Source organism: Trachypithecus francoisi, unplaced genomic scaffold (genome assembly GCF_009764315.1).
Source record: "Trachypithecus francoisi isolate TF-2019V2 unplaced genomic scaffold, Tfra_2.0 Lachesis_group4, whole genome shotgun sequence".
NCBI lineage: Eukaryota > Metazoa > Chordata > Mammalia > Primates > Cercopithecidae > Trachypithecus > Trachypithecus francoisi.
In genome coordinates this window covers 60,081,485-60,108,614 of record NW_022681469.1, presented here as the reverse complement: position 1 = coordinate 60,108,614, position 27,130 = coordinate 60,081,485, and the positions used below count along the sequence as shown (strand labels likewise).

At 34.8% G+C, this 27,130-nt stretch overlaps 1 protein-coding gene across 2 annotated transcripts in view; it reads right to left on the bottom strand.

The window, feature by feature from the left end:
• Positions 1-3,999: 3,999 nt before the first annotated feature.
• Positions 4,000-27,130, bottom strand: part of GNAI1 (G protein subunit alpha i1) — an 83,207-nt gene continuing 60,076 nt past the window's right edge. The window contains exons 4-8 of one of the 2 annotated variants that reach the window (XM_033192892.1): positions 22,008-22,165; positions 17,558-17,686; positions 12,274-12,403; positions 10,480-10,633; positions 4,000-6,087 (exon numbers count right to left, since the gene is read on the bottom strand). In XM_033192892.1, the coding sequence (XP_033048783.1) occupies positions 5,897-6,087; positions 10,480-10,633; positions 12,274-12,403; positions 17,558-17,686; positions 22,008-22,165 (762 nt within the window). In that variant the 3' untranslated portion in view covers positions 4,000-5,896. The remainder of the gene's footprint in view (positions 6,088-10,479; positions 10,634-12,273; positions 12,404-17,557; positions 17,687-22,007; positions 22,166-27,130) is intronic. The other variant, XM_033192893.1, reaches the window with a different exon arrangement.

The following is a 27,130-nucleotide window of genomic DNA, read 5'->3' as shown; positions in this document are numbered from 1 at the left end:
ATTGAAATTGTACAAACATTTGTCAATTTAGTAAAAAATAACTGCAAAATTGTATGTCCAATTTAGCAAAAACAAAAAATCCTGGTAAAATAGACAATACACAGATAGTGTGTTTGCACAGGAACAACATTAATTATAAGAATCCCTCCACAGACACTGCAGCTGGAAAAGGAATTTCTGTGGCCCTTAGGCTCTCAAGAGTCCTACTCTATATACAGGTGGTCCCCAACGTATGATGGTCCAACTTAACAATTTTTCAACTTTACGTTGGTGCGAAAATGGTATGCATTCAGTTAGAAACCATATTTCAGTACCCATGCAATCAGTCTGTTTTTCACTTTCAGTACAGTATCTAAGAAAATTACATGAGATATCCTTTATTGTAAAACAGGCTTTATGCTATTTTGTCCCAACTGTATGCTAATCTAAGTGTTCTGAGCACCTTTAACGTAGGCTAGGCTAAGCTACATTTGGTAGGTTAGGTGTATTAAATGCAGTTTCAAAGTAAGATATTATCAATTTACAGAGGGTTTTTCAGGACATAACCTATGGTAAGTCAAGGAGCACCTGTACTTTCTTCTAGGTGACACCTTCCTTTACTAAAAGTGGCACTCTTATCTGCTAAAAATAGTCTCTGCCTAGTATTCTATGCATGCTTCCTCAAATTATCTCATTTTTAATCAATTAAAAATATTTAGGCCAGGTGTGGTGGCTCACGCCTGTAATCCCAGCACTTTGGGTGACCGGGGCGGGCAGATTACCTGAGGTCAGGAGTTCGAGACCAGCCTGACCAACATCGAGAAACCCCGTCTCTACTAAAAATACAAAATTAGCCGGGTGTGGTGTTGCATGCCTGTAATTCTAGCTACTCAGGAGCCTGAGGCAGGAGAATCGCTTGAACCCAGGAGGCGGAGGTTGCGGTGAGCCGAGATCGCGCCATTGCACTCCAGCCTGGGCAACAAGAACGAAACTCCATCTCAAAAATAAATAAATAAATAAATAAATAAATAAATAAATAGATTTAAATTTGACGAACTAGCTCCTTCAATGACAGTGTTTCCATCCACTTTATGGATGGAGACCTAGGAAGACGGGCAGTAAAATCAAAGCAGCTGGAAATATTTGACCTTATACACAGTACTCAAGAAGATTTATTACATGGTGGGACTATTCCAGTTGAGGCCTAATCAGTTCTGGCTTGGACAACTGCAGCCAATTCCTGTCTGTGAACATTTGGGTGTCTCTGGCCTCTGGATTTGATGAAATGTGAACTTTCATAACTTTTAAAGTAACTACAAAATCCAGCTAAATAAGACAAATCACAACAGACACCAAAGCAAACAGCTATTGGTTAAAAAAAAAAAGCCTGGGAAACAGGCCAGTGGGATTGTGAAACGTAAACTTCTTTATATAACTACATTTCAACTGTTAAGAAAGGGTTTTGAAAAGAACTAAAAAAGAAAACTGGCTGGGCGTGGTGGCTCACATCTGTAATCCCAGCACTTTGAGAGGCCGAGGCAGGCGGGTCACAAGCTCAGGATGTTGAGACTATCCTGGCCAATGTGGTGAAACCCAGTCTCTACTAAAAATACAAAAATTAGCTGGGCGTAGTGGCGCGTGCCTGTAATCCCAGCTACTTGGGAGGCTGAGGCAGGAGAATGGCTTGAACCAGGGAGTCAGAGGTTGCAGAGAGCGGAAATCACGCCACTGCACTCCAGCCTGGCAAAAGAGCGAGACTCTGTCTCAAAAAAAAAAAAAAAAAAAAAGAAAAAAAGAAAAAGTATTTTCCAACCTAACATTAAAATATCTAATCTCTCATATTATTGGCTATATTAAAATGACAGAAGTGTCAAGTTGATTAGAGATTGTTTTCTCATTTTCCAGTATCAGTATCAATGTGAGACACTTAGTTTTAATTATGAAAATGAATTATGAGTTTTGTTTTTCAGGCATTTCATTCATAGCTCATATCAACAACCATTTGTTAAGCACTGATTATGATTTTAAAGGCCCATTAAAACTATTATTTGTAATCAAATAACAGCAAAATTTATTGAGGGCTTATACATTCCACACTCCCTTCTAGGTACTTAACATGTACTATGAACTTAATACTGACAACCACCATTAAAATTAATGGTTGGATTATTTAATCCTTTTTTTTTCAGATGATACAAATGGAGGCAGAGCAAAACTATTTGCCCAGATTTTCCCAGTTAATAAGAAATTGAGCCCGAATTTGAAGCCAGATTGGGTGCCAGAGTCTATGATTTCCATTATCACTTTCTACTTCCAACATAACACACTAAGCAATGATGATGCTACCATCTGTAAAAATTACAGTATCAAATTCATTTACATAAGGTGGTTCTGCAAACAACAAATGATGTAAAAAATGGTAACTGCTTGTGCTCTTAAGTAGCTTCAGATCTAAGGAGTAAAAAATAGCTCTGATGAAAGACAGTAAGTATCTTTTTAAATCTGAAAAAGTATTACGGCTCAGAGGAACTCAGAAGGGCAGAGTGGGGATAGGTGAAACACTACTTACACATTTTCTGGAAATAAGGTAGCCTCTTTGGGGTCCTCTGACAGACATGCAGTCAGAAGCCCTGGGTTTAAAACCTTGATCTGGTCTTGCTCAAGTTAATTCACCTCTTTGAGCCTTTTTTGATCAATCTAGTTACTGTCAGTATTAAATGAGAGCATATGGATTTTAATCAGTACTTTTTCAGTAACAAACTGAATTTGATTAAACTAGATTAGGCATAAAAGTAGACCTAAGAAGGGTACTGAAATGAAGGGAATTTTAGAAATCACTAGCGCTTTAGGGACTTTAAGAATGGCAACTGGGACGACGATTGGCTCACTTGTCCAATGCTGGAGGACTCGGATTGGTCAGGTCTAAGCCTACAGACTGAGAAATGAGAAATGCGATTGGCAGCTCTATCAGAATCATGTAGCTCCCCAAAGGGCACCCTGAAGAACAGATGCCAGAGGAGTCTAAAAGATACATCACAAACAAATTTAAAAGTGCCAATAAATTTTACATACCATCTTACAAGTCCTCATAAAAATAACATTGACAGACACAAATGAACACTTAGGCACTGTTCTAAGCATATCACATGTAGTAAGTAATATAGTACTTGGAGGAAAGGCCAGGCTATGCACAGGACACTATTTGGATACAGTGTAGAAAGGAATGAGTAGTAGTGAAGAGGCCTCAGGTGATGAAGTGCATTAAATGGGAGGCTAACATATTTAACTTTATTAAATCAGAGTCAATGCAGATCAAGGCACCGAAGGCCACAGTTCTGTATCAGGACAACTAACCTGGGTTTTTCAAGGAGAGAGAAATGGGAGGTGGGGAATTTAATTAATAAGTCATTTCAAGAGGAAGTTTAGCAAAGACTTGAATAGGTAGTAGTAGGAATAGAAAGGAAAACAAACAAAAAACAGATGTAAGGCTTTGTAGAACTGTCAGTAAACCGAAATGGAGACAAGGAATAAGAACAGTTCCACCTAATGCATGCAGGGCTTAAAACCTAGATGATGGGTTGGTAAGTACAGAAAACCACCATAGCACATGTATACCTATGTAACAAACCTGCATGTTCCACACATGTATCCCAGAACTTAAACTAAATTAAAAAAAAAAAAAAAGAGTTCCAAATGGCTAAAAACTTCCCCATTGAAGGAATAAATGATGGTGGTACTCAGTAGGAAAAAATGGCAAAGTCAGGGATGAGAACTGGTTTAAGGGTAGAATGATGATGAATTTAGTTTTGAATATAATGAGTTACAGCAGGCAATGGATTCTCAGAAGGGGATATCAAGAAGGCAATTCCACAAGTGGCATCACATCTCACAGCTTGGAGCAGGGAAAATCTGAGCTTCTGAGGTAGCTGAAATCGTAAAAAGAGCACAGAAAAAGAAGAAATGAAGATACAAGACTGATACTTAAATGGTAATCCAAAATGTACTTAGCCAATAGGTTTGTAAAATTTTAAAAATTTAAATTTATTAGGATTTATTAACACAATTACACAGAATAAAGTTCAGGATTTCATTAATGATGGTCACCAATATGTGCTTCTTTGTGGCTTTTTAACCCATAATTCTCATGATTCAAATTTATTCAAATTATAGTTGAATTTCATACATAGTTTCACAATGTGGATATTACAGGTCCATCAGTAAAATTAAAGAAAACATATCTTTCATGAAAGGCACATAAAGAATCTAAGCTAACACATTTAAGGAACTTCGATAACCTTGAATTTCTTTACATTACAAAGAAAATCCTCCAAATGAAACAGATATGAATATAGTTTATGGTTACACACACACACATACACACACACAATTCAACAAATATACTTCAACCCAGGGACAACACATAACTTGGAAACTACTTACCAGCAACATGTACTGAAAGACTAACTTTTTCCAAGATGAGTAAAAAACGGGGGGAGGGGAGGGAGTGCTGTTTACTCTGCTGAAACAAGGTCAGAGATGACACATCATGAATAATCAAAAGAATATTATTCTATCAAAGCTCAGTATCTAGTGATATGTAACACTTATTTGAGCATACATATAATCACTGACTTATTAAATACTAGTACTCATTTTCTAAGTGTAATTGTCCATTTCATTCTCAGAAATAATAGTATAATTGAAAAAGAAATAACATAAACTCAAGCAAGTGGAGAAATCTGAATATCTAAGGGAACAAAGTAATTTTAACATAATGTGGTAATCATATTTGAAACTAGTTATATGTATAAATTTAAATCTTGCATTATATCAGCAATAGAGTATTCAAAGATCCTTCTTGTTACCTTCCCAACAAGGAGCTATCATGTATGCTAGGTACAAGAGACGCCTCAAGGGAAATACACAAAAGCCTCACCAATGAATGTCTCAAAATTCATTATGCCCACAAGTTTTTTTTTACCCACAAAAACGCTCTTAGGATCCCTCAAAACTTAGTTATAAACAAAAATGTAGTTAAAGTGTATAAAAATTAAGATGACATCACCTTTGAGGCAATGCATTAACAGCCAAATATTAAAATTCAGAGTGAAAACAAGTGAATAAAAACTAAGTGTTTACAATAAGTCTAAGACAGTATATCCTAAAAAATCTGAAATTTTAATTTTTCAAACGAAATCTCATGTGGAATCTAATGTAAAATTAAATTATTTTATTTTCTTAAAGTAGGAAAAATCAAAATGCATACAATGTTTAAATAATTGATCCAAAGGCAGGTGTATTCATCTTAAGAACATTTCAATAAAACACATAAAATTTAAAGAACAAATCATGTTATTAAAATAGTCTGTGCAATGTTTGTACAAATAACATTTTTATTAATACAAGTATACATATAATCAAGATAAGGGTTATGTTTCCTAATATTAATTACTGTACTTAAAAATTTACAGGACATGAACATAAATAAAGCTGTTTAAAACTGGCAAACATAGTAATAGTCTGTCATTCAGTACAAGGTATTATTTGTTATTTCCAAAGCCATCACCCTAGAATCCTAAGTTGCCACTCTTAAAACCTAAAAATAATGTCGAAAACTAAAGTCATAAATACATGTATACATACATTTGCATATTTACACTTATGCAGAAATCATCAATATACTAGAGCCCAGCTTTAACACTGTCCTTCAGTTTCACACTGCAGGACCATCTGTCACATTTAAGAAAGGTCCTTCTGTTACTTTCAGTTAAAAAAACAAAACAGAACAACTTTGGTCAGCTCCCAGATGCATTTGCCTTATATTACATTCTGTGTTGCTGCAAGACTCTAGTCTACAGAGATCCATATATAAGTACTCATTTGGTTTGAAAATGCATTTTACCATTAACTGCAAAACTTAGAAGAGACCACAATCTTTTAGATTATTTTTTATGATGACATCTGTTACAGCATCAAAAACAAACTGCACATTCTTAGTATCTGTGGCACATGTGAAGTGGGTGTATATTTCCTTTGTGTCCTTTCTTTTATTGAGGTCTTCAAACTGACATTGAATATATGCAGCTGCCTCTTCATATGTGTTTGATCCTGAGATGGAAAAAGGAAAGAAACATAATGCAGAAAGTTAAAATAACTGCTTAAAATACTGAAGCCAGTTTCATACAGTTTCATTCATGGACTCCTTAACTGTGCTTTCCCTTCTAGAATGGGAGACATTACTTCTTCTAAATGAAAAACACTCCATGTTAGTTACCTTTAATGACTGTAAGTTATCCCTAAAATTAAACAAAAAATTTCCTCTACATGGCATTCCGTGTTCATCAGGATCTTTGTTCCTGCCTCAATCTCCAAATGCCAGATCTCTTACCCTCTTATCCTCTGTCCTCTACACCCCAACTCAGATGCTTGATGACGGCATGCTATTTCAGTTCTGGCTCAACGGTGGATCACAAAATGTTGGCTGAATGCTGATCAGTATTTTTTCCTCCCTTTTCTATATATACATTAATTAGCATTCTTCACTCATTTTTCTTTATTCAAAAATTGTACCAAGGTCCACAATGATGTTTAGGAGTATGAGGTTACAAAAAAAGTGAATGACACACTCCAGCTTTCAGGTTACTGACTAAAAAAGACTACCTCTGAGTACAAACACTCCAGAAATTGTTTGGCAATATCTAAAGATAATCACACACACACTCTGACCCCGCAATTCAGTTTCTAGATATACACTTGACAGAACTGTGTATCACTGAAGACACAGAAGAAGTGAGAATGAAAGTACTACTGCTATACTCAATAACATGAATTAATCTCATAAGTGAACTATTGAGCAAAAGAAGCTAGATGCAAGAAGATCATATACCGTATGATACAACACTGTTTGAAAAATGAATTGGTGAGGACAAAAGCCTCACCAATTAATAGTGTCTGTGGCACATGTGAAGTGGGTATATATTTCCTTTGTGTCTGTTCTTTTATTAAGGTCTTCAGTGATTATCAGTGAGTAACCAGTGATTACTCTGTGTATGGAGTGTGAGTGCGTATGTGTGTGTTGCGGGGAGGTTTTGATTGGTTAAGACTGGGAGGAAGCATGATGGGACTTTCTGGGGTCCTGAAGCTGTTTGGTTTCTTGACCTGAGTGGTGGATACTGGTATGTTCACCTCTAAAAAAGCACTTTTGCTGAGGGTGTGTGTGTATGTATGTATGTACATAATATACATTAATGTATACAATATGCTATATGCAATGCTTCAATAAAAAAATTGAAAAACATTCAAATTTCATTTGGAAAAAAACTGTTTAAACCCCTCTTCTGTAGTAATAATCCAAAATTATCTTCCAGGCTTTCAAGATCTTCTACTATCCAGTCTGCTCTGCAGTGCCATCATTCTGAGATCCTCTCCTCCACCCTGGCGCTCAACCCAGGTCCATGTCATGAGGACCCAACATGCAAACTGCCACCTGTGGTACTGCAGTACTTCCTCTTCATTCTACTTCACCGGCTGAGATCTCTGCCTGCCTTCATATTTGCTCAAAATTGGCACTCCATCTGACTTTTTCTAATTAATCAAATCTAGCTGGGTTCTCTATCACTTAAAAACTTTTGTCTCCTCCTAGAAATAACTATTTCCGTTTTTGTTATACTGCTTTATAGTCTTAAATTCTTTTTCAGTGTTGAGTCTCCTAAACTAGAATGTGAACTCTTCAAGAGTAAACATCACACCCCACCAGCCCCATACTCCTTTTATATCTTACAGAATCCAGTATAATACAATGTGACAAATGCCCATAGGAATGTTGTGTAATGTGCTATGACATAGATTATGAGATTTTTATTAGGGATAAAAAGCTAATAAAGTTATCTTTAAGTTTACATTTTAACTATTTTATATCACTAGAAATCACATACTTCAAAAAATCAAATTTTATTAAATCGTAAGTTTCGTTCTCCAAAATTTTAAAGCAATTAACAGCATCTTGTTGGCCCACAGAAGCTAATGCAACTGCTAAATTAAAATATGTTTCAGCCAAACAGCTTACACTGAGTGCCTAGCTCAATTTGCTCTATATATCCTAGGCAGCTAGCTAGATTACCCTCAAAGTACAACACATATATGAATGAACATTCTTCATTCTGATTTTAAGTCTTAAGAAAAGAATGGCAAAGCAGGGACACGAGAGCAAATATGTTATTTTTTTTTTTTTAATGTGTGATAGAATTTTCCTGAACAAAGGTAAGCACAGGTGATAACCAGGTTCAAAAATGAAGAACTGGGAGGCTGACGACACAATCAAAAAGGAAAGAGGAGAGATCTGAGTTTAAACAAGAAAAAGAGTTCTGTTTGAGCTTCGGGTGCTAAAAAACCAACCAACCAACCAACCAAACAACAACAAAACATGTATGTTCAAGCAGTTGGTAATGCAAATCTAAGGCTCCAGAGATAAATTAGGGCTGACCATAAAATTTAACCTATTGAGAATAGCCATGACTATGAAAGGATAGAGAGCTAAGATGACATGACTGCAGATGAAACTGGTGAAGTGGCAACATACAGTAAAAAGAAGAGGAGGAGAAGGATGACACATGAGCAGACAGACAGGAGATAAATCAAGCAAGTTGCTTAGGGGCTACACAAGGTTATTCCACAGCCATAGGAAATTGAGAGTTGCGGCTGAAGCAAGAAGCAACTGAATCAATACTTAGGGCATGCCATGGAGATCTTTAATAATAATCTTAACTCTGGAGATGTGAAAGAATTATGTAATATTCTTTTTGTGCAAAGATTCTGAAGTCAGGGATTATTAACTTAAGCAAAACACAAGCAAAAATTCCTAAACACACTGTCTACCTGGCAAGGAAAGAGCTAACAAGTATATTCTTAGTTGCTCTGAAATCCCTGTAGGTATACAATATTTATGGATTCATTTTGGGAATCTGGTACTATGAATTAATACAAAATGGCTACATCATAGAATATGACAAAAATAAACTAAAAAATATATTCAAATAAGGGAAAAAATAAGCCATCTTGACTCTGGATAACTTATTTCTAATAAGCACAAAAAAAAATGTTCCTGAACACAGTGATTCAGGACTATGACTTCCAAAAAGAAAGCAAAGTTTTAAAGTAAGCAACTGTGTGAAATTAGTTTGAACTTAAGTATAATTTCACAGTATACAAAAAGAGTTATAACAATTAACATGATTATATTTACCAAAGAACCCTCCCCTTTTGGTTTCACTGAATGTTTAATTAAATGTAGCCTAGCCATTAATGGTCGAGGAGCAGGAGGACAATGGACTTGGGTCTGGAACTGGACTCTGGCTTCATTAAGCCCTGCTATTCTCATTTGTATGGGTAGGGATACCCGAGTACTGACATCACAGGGTTGTCTTAACATTTCCTGTAAAATGGCAGTGAATATTCATCATACAATTTACTCAACACAAGACTCAGGAAAACTTTGTTTATAAAAAAACAAATTCTTGAGACTTTTTCAAAAAAAACAGGAAGAGTGGAGTGACGGTAAATACCTAAACTCTTCAAACTAGATTTGGAGATTACATAAACCAGTGGTAGTCAAACTCCTGTTTTTTAAGGCATATTGAATGCTCTTCACTAAAATAAAACCTTACTTGATATGTAAACCAGATGAAAGCTGAGTTACTCTGCTTTAATGAAAAAGTTATAAGGTGGTGGGTGCGGGGGGCAGTAATTAGTTCTGTTCCCTCTCCCAACTTCACCTTCAACAGCAACCCAGGAGGTGCTCCAAGGAACTAAACTAAACTAAAACTAATGTTTTAGCCCAACTCCTGACTTCACAGATGGAATACTGAGACCTAGGTGAACTAACTGCCTTGTTCAAGATCAAAGAGCTAATTATGGAAAAGTCAGGACTGTACTTCAGGTCTACTTTTCTCACTCCATGGAATTTTCCATCATAGTAAAATTCAAGCACTATTAACAGTCTCATTACCAAAGTTTAGGCTTCTTGTGAAACCTTCCCTGCCCTTCTGGAAGAGTTAGCTGCCTCAATGATCCCATCTTCATTTTCCCCCTTACAATAATGTTCATGCTCCTTTTTAGCAGCAGGATGCACTGCTATTGCTTGTTGTTTAAGTATGTCTGTCTTTGAGATTAGATGGTGGGCAGAGACATGTCTTATTTATTGTACATCACACAGTACCTGATATGAAATCTGTTAACTTGATTTAAAAACCAGTATTTTAACTTGGAGTCATCACTAAACATTATCTAACAGTTTTTCCATAAAATGAATACATTATTTTCAGTAATTTCCTCCACATCTTAAGGAAATTTTTGTGCTCAACTGCAGTTTGATAAATAATATCCCTTAAATGTCTAAGAATCACTAAGCCAAGAGATTTAAATTAACAACTGAATTCTTGCCTTAGGGGAAGTTTCAATTAGAAATATGTAACTTGACAAGTTATTCCCAGAAAAGTAAAATACCTGCATATTCTGGATAGCATATAGTGAGAGGGCTCTTCTTGATTTTTTCTTCAAAGAGATCCTTCTTGTTCAGAAAAAGTATAATGGATGTATCTGTAAACCACTTGTTGTTACAGATGCTGTCAAACAACTTCATGCTTTCATGCATTCGATTCTGTAACAGAAAAAAAGAAAACCAATTGTCACTAACAGCAAAGGACTTTTAAGGAGTATTTTAAAAAATAATAGGTGTTATAATAAAACAGAGTTCAGTCATTGAAAAATACATAACGTATCACAAAAATACATTTCTGTCATTTCAGAACCCACTTTCACTTTAGGTGAGAGAAGTATCTAACCATCCTTCATCACTTTCTGCATTCAACTTTTACTTGCTAAGTACCCACTATATGTCATGCACTGTGCCAGAGAACATCCTGCTATAGGACAGTATAATCTAGGATGTGAAATGTGAACATGTGAAAAGAAATGACATTGTCATAGAGTTCATTTCATCTAAGTTTCCATTAAAAGATAAACAGAGGTTTTTAAAGATTAATAAAATTAAATTGAACAAGCTAAGACCCAATTCGCCCATTAGTCTAAATATTACAATAAATATAAATACTGGAAGGACACTTCCAATTCCTGTTTCTGGAACTTCTAGGATCTGTGCTCATCAAAGAGGGCACTGATACATTTTGTAGTGCTGAAATGAGAGAAACGAACATGTGGTGTTGCATTGCACTATAATTTCATACACTTGATTTTAAAAATATAATTGTCTCTCGGTATATTCAGGGGGATTAGTACAAAGACCCCCAAGGGTACCAAAATCTGCATATACTCAAGTCCAGCAGGCGGTTCTGTGGAACCCACGTACAGGAAAAGTTGACTTTCTTCATACTCAGGTTTCGCATCCCATTAATGTGCGTGGTTGAAAAAAATTCTCACATATGTGGACCTATGCAGCTTAAACCCCTGTTGTTCAAGGGTCAACTGTACAAAACTGACATTTCTACTCTTTTTTCCCCACTTTGTAATAAAGTTAACTTAAAATGACAAAGTTTTACATTTCTATTTAAAAACATTTTCCCCATATTAATGGTACATTGAAACCTATCTGAAAATTACAGGGCAGCAACAAAGTATAACATATATTAAAGATTTACTAGCTGGGTGCGGTGGCTCAAGCCTGTAATCCCAGCACTTTGGGAGGCTGAGGCGGGTGGCTCACCTGAGTTCAGGAGTTTGCGACCAGCCTGGCCAATGTGGCAAAACCCCATCTCTACTAAAAATACAAAAATCAGCTGGGTGTGGTGGTACGTGCCTGTAATTCCAGCTACTTAGGAGGCTGGGGCAGGAGAACTGGCTTCAAACTGGGAGGTGGAGGTTGCAGTGAGCCGAGATCGTGCCACTGCACTCCATCCTGGCAACACAGCGAGACTCCGTCTCAAAAAAAAAAAAAGATTTACTTAACTAACAGAAGTAACAAATTAAGTCACGGGATTTTGAACTACTATGTAAATATATTTCCATGTGCTATGTTGATATCAGATATAGAAATGCATAGTTAAGCTTACAGGTTTGAGGCGAGATTGACTCCATGCTTTCCTTTTCCTCAAGATCCACCTGTGCTTCTCTAGTATATTTCTCTTGTATTAGGCAAATAGAAAAGTTAGAGGAAAGACCCTGTACTTTCAAATTGTTACAGACATTAGAAAGAATTTCTTAAGAATTTTTCTCAGAAAAATTCTTGGCAACACCTTCAGCTCTTCATGTTTCAAGCTCAACTCTTAAAGTAGTTCTACTTGCCATTTCTTCATCTTCAGCTAGAACCAGGTCGTAGTCACTCAGTGCTACACAGAAGATGATCGCCGTCACTCCTTCGAAGCAATGAATCCACTTCTTCCGCTCAGATCTCTGACCTCCCACATCAAACATTCTGTTAAGAGGAGAAATGAGTTAACATCACATTAAACTTTCAAAAAGTTCTGAGAAGTTCTTTAATGCTAACAAAAAAAGCTCTGAATAGTTGTGGAAATGTATGATGAAAAGGAAGGAGAGAAGGACTTTATGGGAGGAAAACAATATCACAAACTGGACTTCTCAAAACGGGAAAAAATCTGCTAGTTTTTAAAATTTTTGATTGAAGGGAAAGTATCTCTAAAACAAAAGCAAAAACAAAAATATCCTCAAAAAACAAGACATTAACACACGGGAGAACACTTAGAACATTAAAGCAAACAAATGAATGGACTGCACTATGTGTAAACACTGAGAAGTCACATGAAGCAACTGGGGAATGCAGAGATCAAAGAGTAAATATTCCATTTGCCACAGTCACAGACATCGAAGGCAGAGAACAGAGATCCCTCCTCCTACTAAAACATGTCATTTTAGCTCAGAAGTAATAAGCAAGGCTTTGATGTAAAGAAGAAGCCATTTCAGGTAAGAAAATGTAGGGCAAGCAAATAAAATTCAGATAGGGTAAAATACGTTTGCATAAAAAGTAAAATCAGGATACATTACAAAATGAGAGAACTGAACTATGACATAAATGAGTGATCCTACTGAATGGACTTAAAATTTAGAATGGAAAATAACTCAATTTTTATACAATATACAATAGTGAACCACTGTAGGTTACTGAACAAAGTATAGCAAAATCAAACAATATAAAGACAATAGTCTATTCCTTTTCTCTTATAAGATTTTCTAAAGTTAAGCAAAAGTTAAAATTTGCATAGACTACATTATACAACCTAGAAATAACCACTTATATAATGAAAACACTATGCAAACTGGTACATTTTTAAAGGCTCCATTTATCTAGATGGTGCACTAATTAAAATAGTCCCTATTTAATTCCCAGGCAAAAAGAATTTTCCCTACAGAGCAGTACTGGCCTATAAACCAAATCTGAGTACATCAACCAGTATTGTTACTTTTATGATCATTTAAGCAGCTTCATTCTTTTGGCTTAGCTGGTACCATTGTTCATTAAATTCAGGTAAACTATATAATAAAATGTTTCTACCACAAAATAAGAGTTAAGATGTAAAAAGCATAGCTGGGTAATAAAGATCAAACAAGAACAAAAATGATAGTAAATTAAAATGATTTAAATTGGGTTACCATTTGCAAAAAATGCCCAGGAACACAATTTGAAAATAACTTTACTGAAAAGATAGCATATCTCAGTGATGACCACACTCAAGAGTTCCCAGTAGAATTATTCTAAATGCATTTCTGCTCTCATTCATCTGAGGCTCATTTAACCTATAAAAAGCAAAGTTGAAACCATATGCTAGCAATGATAGTAATTTAACAGAATTCAAAATCCAAAATAAGACAAAGTTTATCTGAGGTTCCTGACAAACCTGTGTTTATCTTTAAGTCACTGAATAAAAACAGCAACTAAATACATCAACCTCAACCAAGAAGCCTAAATGGAGTACGATAAATGAACCTCGTGGAAGGATAATGGTGAGAGTCAACTTTACTCAATCCCAGTATTTGCTGGATGCTGAAATGACAGGTTTGAAAAACCTAGGAGGGAAGTGAAAACTATGGTCCTGAAATAAATGTTTACGAGTGCACCTAAACAAGATGAAAAGTGAATTTTATATAATCAGACTGCCTTAAGTACCAAATAATTGATTGATTTAATATTTGCCTCTGCCACTTATTACTATTTATAGAGTTCTCACTTTTACAACATTTTTCATAGGCAATAACTCATTTTATTTTTAAGCCTCTAACACAGAGCAAAACTGTAATAGCCTGTTAAGAAACTTAACCAAGTTTACCCAACTACTTATTAGGGGAACCGAGGTCTAGAATCTTTACCTAGCAACTCCAACTCCACACATTTTCTCCTCAGACAATATTGGTTAGAAATACAGTAGTTCCCCCTTATTCCTGGTTTCACTCTCTGCAGTTTCAGTTACCTGTGGTCAACCAAGGTCCAAAAATACTATAGTATTTTGAGAAAGTGAGACCACATTCACATACCTTTTAATTATAGTATGTTGCCATGATTGTTCTATGTTATTATTAGTTCTTAGTCTCTTACTGTGCTGAATTTATAAACTTTATCATAGGTATGTAAGTCTACGAAGAAACATGGTGTATACAAGGTTCAGTACTATCAGCAGTTTCAAGCATACATGCGGGGTCTTGGAACATATCCCCTCGAATAAGGGGAGACTACTGTAAGCCATTAGCTGAACATAATTTAAGTTTGCTTTAGAACACAATCTTTAAAACAAGGTGAACAAAAACCAAAATCAGAATCTAAGGTATACTAGGTTAAAGAAAAAATTCTAAGTCCCAATCTAATAGTGAATTTCCTTGTCATTAAAATCACTTCTTAGTTTTAAGATAAAATGACGATATGCTCCAGATCAGACATATCTGATTATTTGAAATCAGAGTACTCAGTTTGTTTATTTAATATTATGGAAATAGTAATAAGCAGACTAAAAGAAGTTAAAACAATTTCAGTAAGAGATAATGACAGTAGCATAAAATGTTCAGAGGGCTTTTTTTAAAAAAAAAATGAGAATGAAAAAAAAAAAGCATATGAAAAACCATAGCATGTATTAAAGCACAAAGCTAATGTTCCCAGATAAATTAATTATGACCTACATCTTTGTTTAAGAAAGCAGGTCAATGTTTGTTTCTTGGGGAGAAGTAGCCATGAAAATTGAAATAAAGCTTTAGTTTTCTGGAAAATTCAATTACATGAACCAACCACCTGTAAATCAGTGACAAGTGATAGCAACAAATGTATTAAATATAAAATACTTATGGAAGCAATCAGAAGTACTGTTGCATATAATTTAACAGTGCTCACTACTTCTAACAGTGAGATTTCTTTATGAGATGTACCGATAACTATTTTTTCTCTCACTAGGAACCTTTTTTCCAAGATGATTTTAGAAATTCTGCTTTATTATCATGACCATTTCAGAGCAATAAAGTTAGATGAAGCAAAGCCTAATCCGTAATTCACAGTAAAGATTTATTTAGAATGATTATGTTGAGTCCTCTAATTTTTAGTGAAGATAAAAAAGACAAAATAATTTCAATAACGATATGGGACACTCCATTTGCAAACCAAATGCAGACAAATTACTTTTTGGCAAACAGAATAATATAAGTTTATTGTTCTTTTGCTTGTGTAATCTTTTAAAAAGTTCTTTTTGGTATTGTGGGGATGGAGTTGGGTAAAAGTTAAGGAGATATAGACACAGTCTTATAAAGTGTGAATTTCTACAAAGACACCAAAAACCTCCACTAAACATAATCTTAAGAAAAAATCACAAACTGATAACAAATGATTTATCTAACCCTTCACTGTATTTAAAAGTTGAAATTTAGAAAAACATAAAATATTAAAATTTTCCTTAAAAAAACAGATCATAAACACCTTTTCTAATCCAATCTCCTGCAGTGACAACTGGAGTGTGCTCAATTCGGGTCAACATATCTATAAAGCTCTGCAGCTGTGAGATGATTATCTACTTGATGCCCATGACTACAGTGGCAATCTTAAAATCAATCTTAACCTTGCTGGGTTAAAAACAAACAAAAATATCCCTATCTGTTAAACTTAAAAGAACAACAACAACAAAATCCCTGTAAGTCTACAACTCACTTAATTCTAGCATTTTTATTATTTCCAGGAATATTTACTGGTGAATATGTGGCGTAGGACATGCATAGGTTTTAATACTGTGTGAATAATGTGACTCTATTATATTCATATAAATTAGTCATTGACTTCAGAAGGGCCTCCCAAAGCTATTCAACGGCTTTGTGTTTGGTGTTCCTTCAGCTGAACACTCAACTGGCACTTGGGACACGTGACATTTTAAATGAATGTGAATTATAAGAAACTAGCAGATTTTAAAAAAAGAACTTCTGCCTCTTTATTTAGCTTCAATGTACCGAAATAAAAAATACTAAGAAGGAAAAAAGGAACATCTGTATTTGTTAATGAGTATTTTTAACATCAAGTAACACTACAGTGGTCTTAGATGTCTATGACAATACAGAAGTTTTGTTTCAGTAGAATATCCCATGATGTTATCTTATTAATGAATATATCTTTACACAGGCTACATACTTTCTCTTTTCATGATTTTACTATTGCTTTAATAGAAATGATGAATAACAGTACAGACTTAAAGGCAATTTTGTTTGAGTGAACAATGAAATGAGTAAGTGGAGCATTTTAGAAGAAGTCAGTCATGGAAACGACTAGCGGATGACCTGGAAGGGAAACAGATCAAAGTAACTGACCAGGAAGGCTGTATAATAAAACAAGACTCTGCAAATGAAGATATCATATTTGGTTGTGTCTAAGTCCAACAGTTTTCCTCATACCTTGGAAACTGTTATTTACTGGAAAAAGAGAAAAGTAGTTTTGTAAATTTGAATATGATGTTTTACTAAACTTTCCTGAGCCTCGTTCATCATAAAATGAGGGAACTGGAAAAACATCCACTCCAAGACCCCTTGCATTTCTAAAGACCACAACTCAGTGCTTTTCTGCTCAGACCTCAGTAAGTGGATATTCAGTACACTTTAAATGAGTATTTCTGATGATGAAATAGCGCATAAGGACTACCTTCACAGGGAAGGAAAGTTCCCTAGGAACAAAACTGTTCATGAAAAAATTGTTAAAGGTGCTCTTAGTATTTCCATAAATAAGCATTTATACTATCAGTAAAACTTGCTCTCTTTTTACCTAAAAATAGATGGCAACACTTTCCGAAAACACAGTACATTACAGCAGAATTTTTCTGTTTAGAAATAAAAGCCAAAAACTATTTTGTTTGAATCACTGTAAAAACTACAGGCAAAATGGAATTTGCCTGGATAGATTTTCTTAAATAAAAATATTCCACTTAGGAATGCTTTTTTTGACTTCACCCAAAAATTATTTTGCACAATCATCTGAAGAAAGTTTTTTTCCAATTGTAGTTTCCGACTGTAAAAATGTTGTCAACTTTTATTATACCTTTTATTTCTAAAGCAATGTGTTTTATATCTAAATTTAGAAAGCATATATTTCAAAGCTACTCACTTAAAATGAAGATCTTTGAAAGTAAAATGGGTTTCAACAATTCCTGTAGTTTTCACTCTAGTTCTGAGAACATCTTGTTGAGTCGGGATGTAATTTGGCTGAGCTATTCTGTCCAAGTCATTCAAATAGCTGAAAAAATTAAACAAAACAACATGTTAAATATAGCCAATAAAGATCATCCAAAACAAAAATTAAAACACACTGCAACATAAGCGATAATCTGAAATCACTAAAAGTTTTTAAAATTCTGTGTAAAGACACAAACGAGTTTAAGTTTGTATTTTCTTATGTAACTCCCATGGAAATAAAAATGTTTACACCTCTGCAACCACAAAGCTCTTTTAGTATTTTTTAAATATGTACTTTATTTCTGAGGGACAGTTATCAGTAATTCAAAGGAAAAAGAATAACTTTAAAAAAAAAAAAAGCTAGTACACACCATGAGTTTGTTTCTTAGAATTCTTTATCACAGTTTTTGGATATAGCACTGTGTTTATGATCCAGACATTACTCTTTTTTATTGAAGATTTTTAAAGTCTTAATTTTGGAGCAAGTAGTGATGAAAGCTCTGCCCAAAGGCTGAATGAGATGTTTCTTTTCAACCAGTCTTATGTTACATACAGGAAAACAGCACATACTCCTCTATGCTGCATTTTACTGCTCTCTAAATCAATACATGTTTGAGTCACTCATGTAATACTCTCTGCCATTGGTGCTACATATGTTGTGATATAAAATGTAGTGGTATCATACCATGCAATGTAAAACAGTAAGTTATTTTCTGTCAAATTATACAGTATAGTCAGTAATTCACAGAAAGTACAGGTAATGGAGAGATTAATGTGGACCTAGGTGACTAAAGAAGGATTCATGGATACTGAGGGGTGTAAACAGAATAACGGGGATGGAAGAAAAGGAATGACACTGCCCCAGGAGAAGCTGTAAATTAGTATGGAGATGAGAACAGTTGCATGTTCTTTCTTGGAGAGTAAAGCCACTAGTAAGCTACACAAAGCCTTACACCAGGAGTTTGGAATGAGTCCTAAGGTCAGCTGAATGTAGAGAGCATCACCGCAGTGCTTTTATTACGAGAGCTATAAGGTGACTGATAACTTAGAAATAAAAAATGTTTTAGACAGTCAAGTGTATGTATGTGGTAATTATACTAGAACACATAAAGAGATGACAGCCTGAGTTACCTGTATTATATTTACTGAATTTAAGAGAATCTTATCACACTGGTGATAATACTCCAGTACTTTCTCTGTGCTTTTAATTCCAAATGTTCTACTTTACTGTAAGAAAATCCTACTTTACAAATCAAACAAGCCATGGCAAGATTTTACTGCCTCTTTAAAATAATGAGCTACTCTTATTTAAAATGTTCTTTGATTACTCACAGATTTCTTTGCTTAAAACTGTTACAGTTCGCCGGGCACGGTGGCTTGCGCCTGTAATCCCAGCACTTTGGGAGGCTGAGGTGGGCAGATCACGAGGTCAGGAGATCGAGACCATCCTGGCCAACATGGTGAAATCCCGTCTCTACTAAAAATGCAAAAATTAGCTGGGCGTGGTGGTGTGTGCCTGTAATTCCAGCTACTCGAGAGGCTGAGGCAGGACAATCGCTTGAACCTGGGAGGCCGAGGTTGCAGTGAGCCAAGATCGTGCCACTGTACTCCAGCCTGGCAACAGAGCCAGACTCTGTCTCAAAAAACTAAAAAACAAAAACAAAAACAAAACAAAACAAAAAACTGCTACAGTTCAAAAAAATCTCTAAAAATAATATTTCAATAAGACAAAGAAGAAAAGCAGGCACTGCGAAAAATTCTGATTGCTCTAAATGATTACAAATTTAAAGTGTGAATTGGTGGGGAGTCAGTCCTAATGGGCAACTTGACTGCATCTTAGCATCCCCAGTCAAGAACTCATAGATCAAGATGCCCTCTAATAACTATGGAGAAAAATGTTTCTATGACTTTCTTCATTCCTGAAAAGCAGCCACATTAGTGCCATCTCAAGGTCACAACTATTAGAATAAAATAATGTAAAACTAAAGCAACGTATTTTTCATTTTATAATTTTATTTTATTTTTCTTTGAGACATGGTCCTGCTCTGTCACCCAGGCTGGAATGCAGCTGTGCAGTCATAGCTCACTATAGCCTCAACCTTCTGGGCTTGGGTGATTCTCCTGACTCAGTCTCTCAAGAAGCGAGGACTATAAGGGATGGGCCACCATGCCTGGCTAATTTTTTTGTTTTTACTTTTTGTAGAGACCTGGTCTCAGTATGTTGCTCAGGCTGGTCTGGAATTCCTGGGCTCAAGCGATCCTCTCACCTCAGCCTCCCCAAATGCTGGGATTACAAAGCATGAGCCACCAATGCCCAGACTATGTTTTTGTTAACTCATTTTCAAGTAGTGTGCACAGGAGAGAGTACTGGACAAGAGACTGAGAGGGTCTGGAAGTTCCCACATATAGTGAGAAAGAGAACTTCAATCTGTCATTCCCAAGTAGCACCCCTTAATTACTGAAATAGCTCCTTTTGCTGGGCTCCACTCAAAGCAATCTTCTCATAATAGTGACTCCCACTTAAATCTCTGCAGATGCTGGTGGTGTCAAAGCAAATATGGTTTAAGAGTTGTGTTCTTCCTATAAGTATTTTTTCTAATTTGTCTTCTCTGTGATGTCTGGTTTATGAATTTATTCATTATTAAACAAGATCATATTGAGTGCTGACTGTGTCAGGCTGTGGGAATACATTAGGTAAAAACACATTACTGAATTTACAATGTAACAGCAGAGACAGAAAATAATCAAATATTCACGACATAAATAGAAATAAAATAACCTCAAAATAAATGTAAAGCTGAAAAAAAGTACATTAGGAGTACCTAAAACTGGAGAGCAAGGACCAACTCAGTGGGTCAAAGAATATTTCTTTGTATAGGATATGATACCAGTTGGAGAGATAGGCTACATATTCAATGTGTTTATGTTATATACACATGTATAAACCATGTAATAATACATAAGGTTAAGACAAGTGTAAAATGTTAAAAATATAGATTAAGAAATACAGGGTTATAAAGATTGATGTGGGTGATACAATATTATTTCTTAAACACACTAAATCACATAACATATAGTACCTATGCTGATGCTAAACAAATAATATAATTCGCTCTTCAGGAGCCACACCTCATTTATTTATTCATTGTGGCAAAGTGTATGCATTCACCTAGACCTTTCAAAATCTGTCATCTACCTAATCCTTACCTGTGCCCCTAACAGCCAACAGCTGTGTCAAGAAAATGGAAAAATCCTGCAAAGTGAAACAAATGTACAACATAGATTTTAAGAGCAATTAATGCCTAATACATATCATATAAGAATTTTTGAGTATGTGTGGTAAATTTTAAATTTTTTTGTTTGTTTGTTTTTGGTGTTGTCCTATGGAGATCACCAAACAGAAAGCTCCCTGATTAGGTTTTTATTTTTTATTTTTTTGAGACAGGGCCTCGATGCATCTACAGGCTGGAGTGCATGGTACAATCATGGCTCACTGCAAACTCAAACTCCTGAGTTCAAGCAATCATCCTGTCTCAGCCCCACTGAGTAACTGGGACCACAGGTGTGCACCATCATGACTGGATAATTTTTGTATTTTTTGTAGAGATTGCGGGGAGGGAGTCTCGCTAAGTTACCCAGACTGGTCTCAAATTTACCTGGGCTCAAGAGATCTGCCCACTTTGGCCTCTCAAAGTGCTGGGATTACAAGCAATGAGTCACCTCACCCAGCTTCCCTGATTAGGTTTTTATCACAACTTGTTTTGCAAACTTTCTGGGGCCGCCACCTGAAAATTCAGGGCAGATTTTTCTTCCAAAAAACTGAACTTAAGTATCTGGAAACTGTGTCAAATACAACAGGGCACACACACAACTGACAATTTTCAAATACAGAGCTATTGTACTTATTGAAAAAATATCTTGGAGTCATCATGCACTCTCTCCAAAAAAATCCCTACTTATAGTACCTGTCATTGAACAAGTAACTCTTCTCAGGCACTGCTAGCATAATGAAAAGAACTCAAATCAGTTACACTCTCAAGATAGCTCCAAGTAAACTTATACACCCCAATGCAGAGTGGATTTTGGAAACTTCCAACTACTTTCTTGAACATATATTGGAAAAGGTACCATTCTGCATGTTTCAATTAGAGTTACATATCATGAGTCTCTTGAGACACTACTGAACACACAGGAAATAACACTGCTATCTACACACACACAACACACATAAGACAGATAAAGTTTTAAAATATTGTCATCTTGAATATCCTAAGTTGTGCAAGAACGTGTCAGCCAATTCTGCAATAAAATTGACTTGGAAGTACATTTGACTTGCAAGTAATTATTCATGATAGTTTAGTTCTGAAGTTATGATTACTTACTACGCTGCAGAATCATTAAGCTGGTACTCTCGGGATCTGTTGAAACAGGCTTGTACACCACTATCTTTCCACAATCTCTTTATAACTCCAGCAAGTTCTGCAGTCATAAAGCCTTCTTCAGCAGCTCCAGCTAGCACAAAGAGTTGGCGTGCATCATCCTGAACATTCAAAGGACATTTTTTTAAGTAAATAGGGATATGTTTGAGATACAAAGTACAAAGGAGACAATTATAGAGTTAAAAAAAATGGCAATCGTGAATTTCCTCTGTTTTTATTAACGTGTCATTACTTTTCTTTCTCTAAGGCACCACTTAAAAATTGGGTTGACCAAAAGACAATAATCATACATCATACGTCTATGTTTTGTGGTGTCAGTAGTATCTGTCAAGGCACTAGGAAGCTGGAAGAATAACTAAGGTTCCAGCTCATAAAGGGGACATTAACCAATTATCCACTCCCAGTTTTTTTGTGTATTGAAGATGGTCATTTTTGAGAAAACAGAAGAAGAACCTATGTCTTCTTCCTGTCTCCTCAAAATGTTTTCTAAACTAAGAAACACAACTTTTAAAGATTAGAGATAGAATTGAACTAAGTGTTAACTTTCTGATATACCTTATAGTTGCAAAATAAGTTCAGAGCAGGGAGAAATCAATGTGGAGTGAGCAAGACCAGAAGACTAGTTTCATACAATGGTGTGAGATTTTAAGTATGGCCACATTAAAATCAATGGGGCAGAAGTTGGGAGCAGGTGTTTTGCTAATCCAGGCATAGAAAACAAAATAAGCACAGCTTTGGAGTAGAAATACTCATGATATATATAGAAGACAGTATGTAAAATTTTCTAAATGAAAAGATACTTTATATAAAGTTAATTAAACTTTGCTTAAAATTTGAGGCTACTCATATTTGGTTATTCTGATCCACAAGTAATCAACCACTCTAAATCAGTGTGGGGTCCAAGAGAAATATAACGTGCACCACTAATACAATCTAAATTTTCTAATAGCTACATTTGTAAAAGCTTTTTTTAAAGCTACGTGAAATGATTTTTAACAGTATTACTTAACCTATGTATAAAAATATCAATTCATTTATATGTAATAAATATACAATTATATTTCATATTTTTTCATACATATTACAAAATCTGGTGTGTATTTTATGCAAACAGCCCATTTCAATTCAGAGTAGATACATTTTAAGGATTCAGTAGCCACATGCGGATAGTAGATATCATACTGGATAACATAACTCCAGTTTTCAAGTAATAACACAATTAAAAAAAAAAATAAACAAACAAACCCAGATGTGAAGTTTCTTTCTTAACCAAGAATCTCCTTAACTTGAAATATGTAGCTTTAAGTTAACTGGGTGGACAATTCCTAATTTCTCTCAAGGGGCATTCTTCCAAAGTATCGTAGCAGATGCTTACAAAGTGATGGCACACATTATTATAAGGAGTATAGAAGAGAAGCAGCATTTGGTGACACAGGCTAGCAGAGTGTACTAGCTGACAATATAAATTCATGCTGCTGCCAATTTGTGAAACATTTTCTTTTCAGCTGGAACCCATCATGAAAAATAATTAAGTCTCTCAGCATGAGAACATATTATTCAAGCATATGCTTCCCTTTTTAGCAAATCACAAGAGAAATGCATGCAAGCAAGTGACACGTGCATAATATCCTTAATAAATCTCACATAACATGGTTTCAAGTCATTCTTAGCACCATTAGCCTAATTCCAGTAAACAATTATTCAATTATCTGATTACCTATACATGAGAAATTTCTGAATCTGACCATTTTTATTTATTAAATTACATCAAACATAACCTATTTTAGTAAAGTACTTTCCGCTTAAGTAGGTTTTTAAATAAGCTTCCATTATGACGTCTTCATTCAACTTCAATAGCATTTTTTGACAAAAAAGGACTAATGCCCTCCAGTATGGGTCACAAGATCACATTCTTCTCAAACTTTCCAGGGATAGGCCTGAAGAAAAGCCTTAAGAAACTCTGGAAGCTGTATTTATAAACTGCATTCTCTCTGTGGCATTAAAAAAAAAAGGTTTCTTTTTCATAATTCCACACATAAGTAAAATGATGTAATATTTTTCTGTGTCTGGCTTATTTCATTAAGCATAATGTCCTCCAGGTCTCAAAAAAAAAAAAAAAAAAAAAACACAGAAACAAAAATAGGTCAAGGTCAAATATACAAAGATAGAGGACAAACCAGTAGTTATGGCTGTGGGGTGGGGGAGGAGAGGAGGGAGGAGAAAGAGAAAATAGACATATTCAAAGAATACAAAGTAGCAGATACGCAAGATGACCAAGTCTAGAGAAGTAGACACTGAAGTACAATATGAGGACTGTAGCTAATGAAAATGTACCGTATTCGAGATTTTTTGTTAAATAGGTTTTAACTGCTCTTGTAGCCAAAAAATTTAACTACGTGAGATAATGGGTATGTTAACTTGCTCCACTAGAGTAACCATTTTACAATCTATATGTATCTCATAACATCAAGTTGTAAAGCTCAGATAATTTTTTCAAGCCTCTTTTCTTTAAAAAAAACTTACTGGGATTATTCACTTCCACATCATTACCAGGACATTCAGGTGTATCTGCAGATGAGCTTCAGGCAATAAATCTGAGCAGAAGAACACTGCTGAAATTATTCTACCTAATCTTCTGTATAAAACGAACCCAAGGCACAAAGAGGTTAAGCAACTTACTTAAAGTTCCATGGCTAGTCACCCAATCACAAGTGGCCATATCTAAAACAGGATAAATTTTAAAAAACACAGAATGATGACAATGATTTTATCTTGCCATGGAATGAGGTCTTTGAAAATTTATGAGAAGGAAAATTACTTAGCATTTATAAATATAAATATGAGTGTACCAAAACAGTCTGATGCGGAGTAGAAAAAGAATAGAGATTACTTAAAAGAAGACTGGAGTTTGGTAAGGAAGGTTACAGGTTAATAAAGCAGATTACAGGTTAATAAAGCAGTTTACAGGAAGTCTTTGTGGTGGTGAGAAAGAAACATTATTTGACAGGCAATTATTTGACAGAAAAATTCCTCGGATGTAGCAAAGCTAAAATATTTTCTAATTACTAAAAGCTAAATAAAAATAAGATGATTTAGAGAAAGTAAATTCCAGTTCATATAACTGTGTGCTCTGAGAACTCAGAAAGGAGCTATGAAGCACTATTTTGTCAAGAGACAAATAATAAGTCCTCATTTCAAGCAGTGATCAGGGAATATCTAGCATGCTGTACTTATTTAGCGATTACATGTTTTATTTAAAGCTGTCACCCACTTTATGAAAATTCAGAAGAGTTTGCCTAGGATAGGAGGAGAAGACTTTGAGGGAGCATGATGGCTGTAGTCTGACATAATTACAAGGTAACAAAGAACAGAGTTCATGTTTAGGCACAGAGCAGAAAAAGGAGCATTCTTAGAGCAAAAGATATCAGAGTTCATCTCAATTACAGGATTTTTTTTTTTTTTTTTTAAATAAAGCCACCTGAAAAACAAAAAAGGGAAGGGGAATGAGAGACTGAGGTGTTAAAGCAAAGGTCGATGACTATTCATTGTAATACAGCTGGTAGAATTTATGCATGAGATTAAGAGTTTACATTTAAAAAGATCAGCAAGCCCTTCTAAAACAGAAGCTAAATAATATGGTAATGGAGTGTTATTGAGAGTTTCTAGCGTGAAGGGGTGTTGAATTTTATTGAAGGCCTTTCCTTCATCTATTGAGATAATCATGTGGTTTTTGTCTTTGGTTCTGTTTATGTGATGGATTACATTGATGTGCGTATGTTGAACCAGCCTTGCATCCCAGGGATGAAGCCGACTTGATCAGATGTTAAAGAGTTGCTTTAAGGAATACATACATGTAAAATACATTTTTTTTCTAAAAGCAAAATATACATTTTTTTTCTAAAAGCATAAATATAATCAAAGTAAAAATGACTTGAGGAAATGAAATAGGAAGTCATTTTTCTTTTTTCCCCATAAATTTATCTCTGACATATAGTAAATAGTAAAATTAACTTAAAAGGGGGAAAAAGCCTAAAATAAAGTTAATTTTAACTATATGTCAGAGATAAATTTTTAACTAAACTGCAGTGAATTTAGCATGAAGTATGAGTTTCATTAAGTCAAGAAAGGAAATTATCAATAAATATATAAATATACATATTTACAAATCTTATACATGTATATTTTTTCAAATTGGTAAAATGGAGAAATACTGACATTTAAGTGTTCTTCGTACTGACAAGAGAACTTGTCAAGAGATACAGAAATGTGAGATAAGTGAAATGAGAAGAGAAATATACTATATTAGAAGCATACATTCATTTCAAATGGTAGCTAGTATCATTTTGCCACATAAATATTTTTCAGAATCAAAACAAAAACCGTAAGTTTCTTCATCTTAGTTCTCAAACATAAATCAGAATACTACTAAAAATGATACAAACATTCACGTGGAAAAAGCAAGTAAAAGTAATAAGGAACATTTCGAAAAAGACTGGGAGCACAGGGATGTTTTTGTCAGATATTAAAAGCCTACAATATGTAGAAACAATCTACTATGAAGGCAGATCCATAGGGGAAAAAAATCCCAAATCTGAACTTATTACATGATAAATCAGTCAGAAAAGATATAATTAATCCAGTCACACTGGTGATAATTAGCCACCTGAAGAGAAACAAAATAATGTACATCTTTACTCCATGCATACAACAAAACATGCTTCAGACAGATTAAAAAACAAACACAGAAACAAATGGTAAAATTCACTCCCTTGAAATTTCTCTTGTTTTTAAAAGAGCATCAATATTTGCTAAATCTTTTGTTGAGAGAGGATGTTCTACATTTAAACACAATGGAAGAAATAACAGGTGAAGATTTAAACACTTTTTAAAATACAGTATTACCATAACATTAATGGCAGTTAAGTAAAATGTGACTTACTAAACATTTGTATTAGTGGACAAAGGGTTAATACATATGTACATATAAACAAGCAAATAGATCACCAAAACACCAAGATTCCAAGTGGTAAATGAATAAAGTGCCACAAATCACATAGAAAAATAAA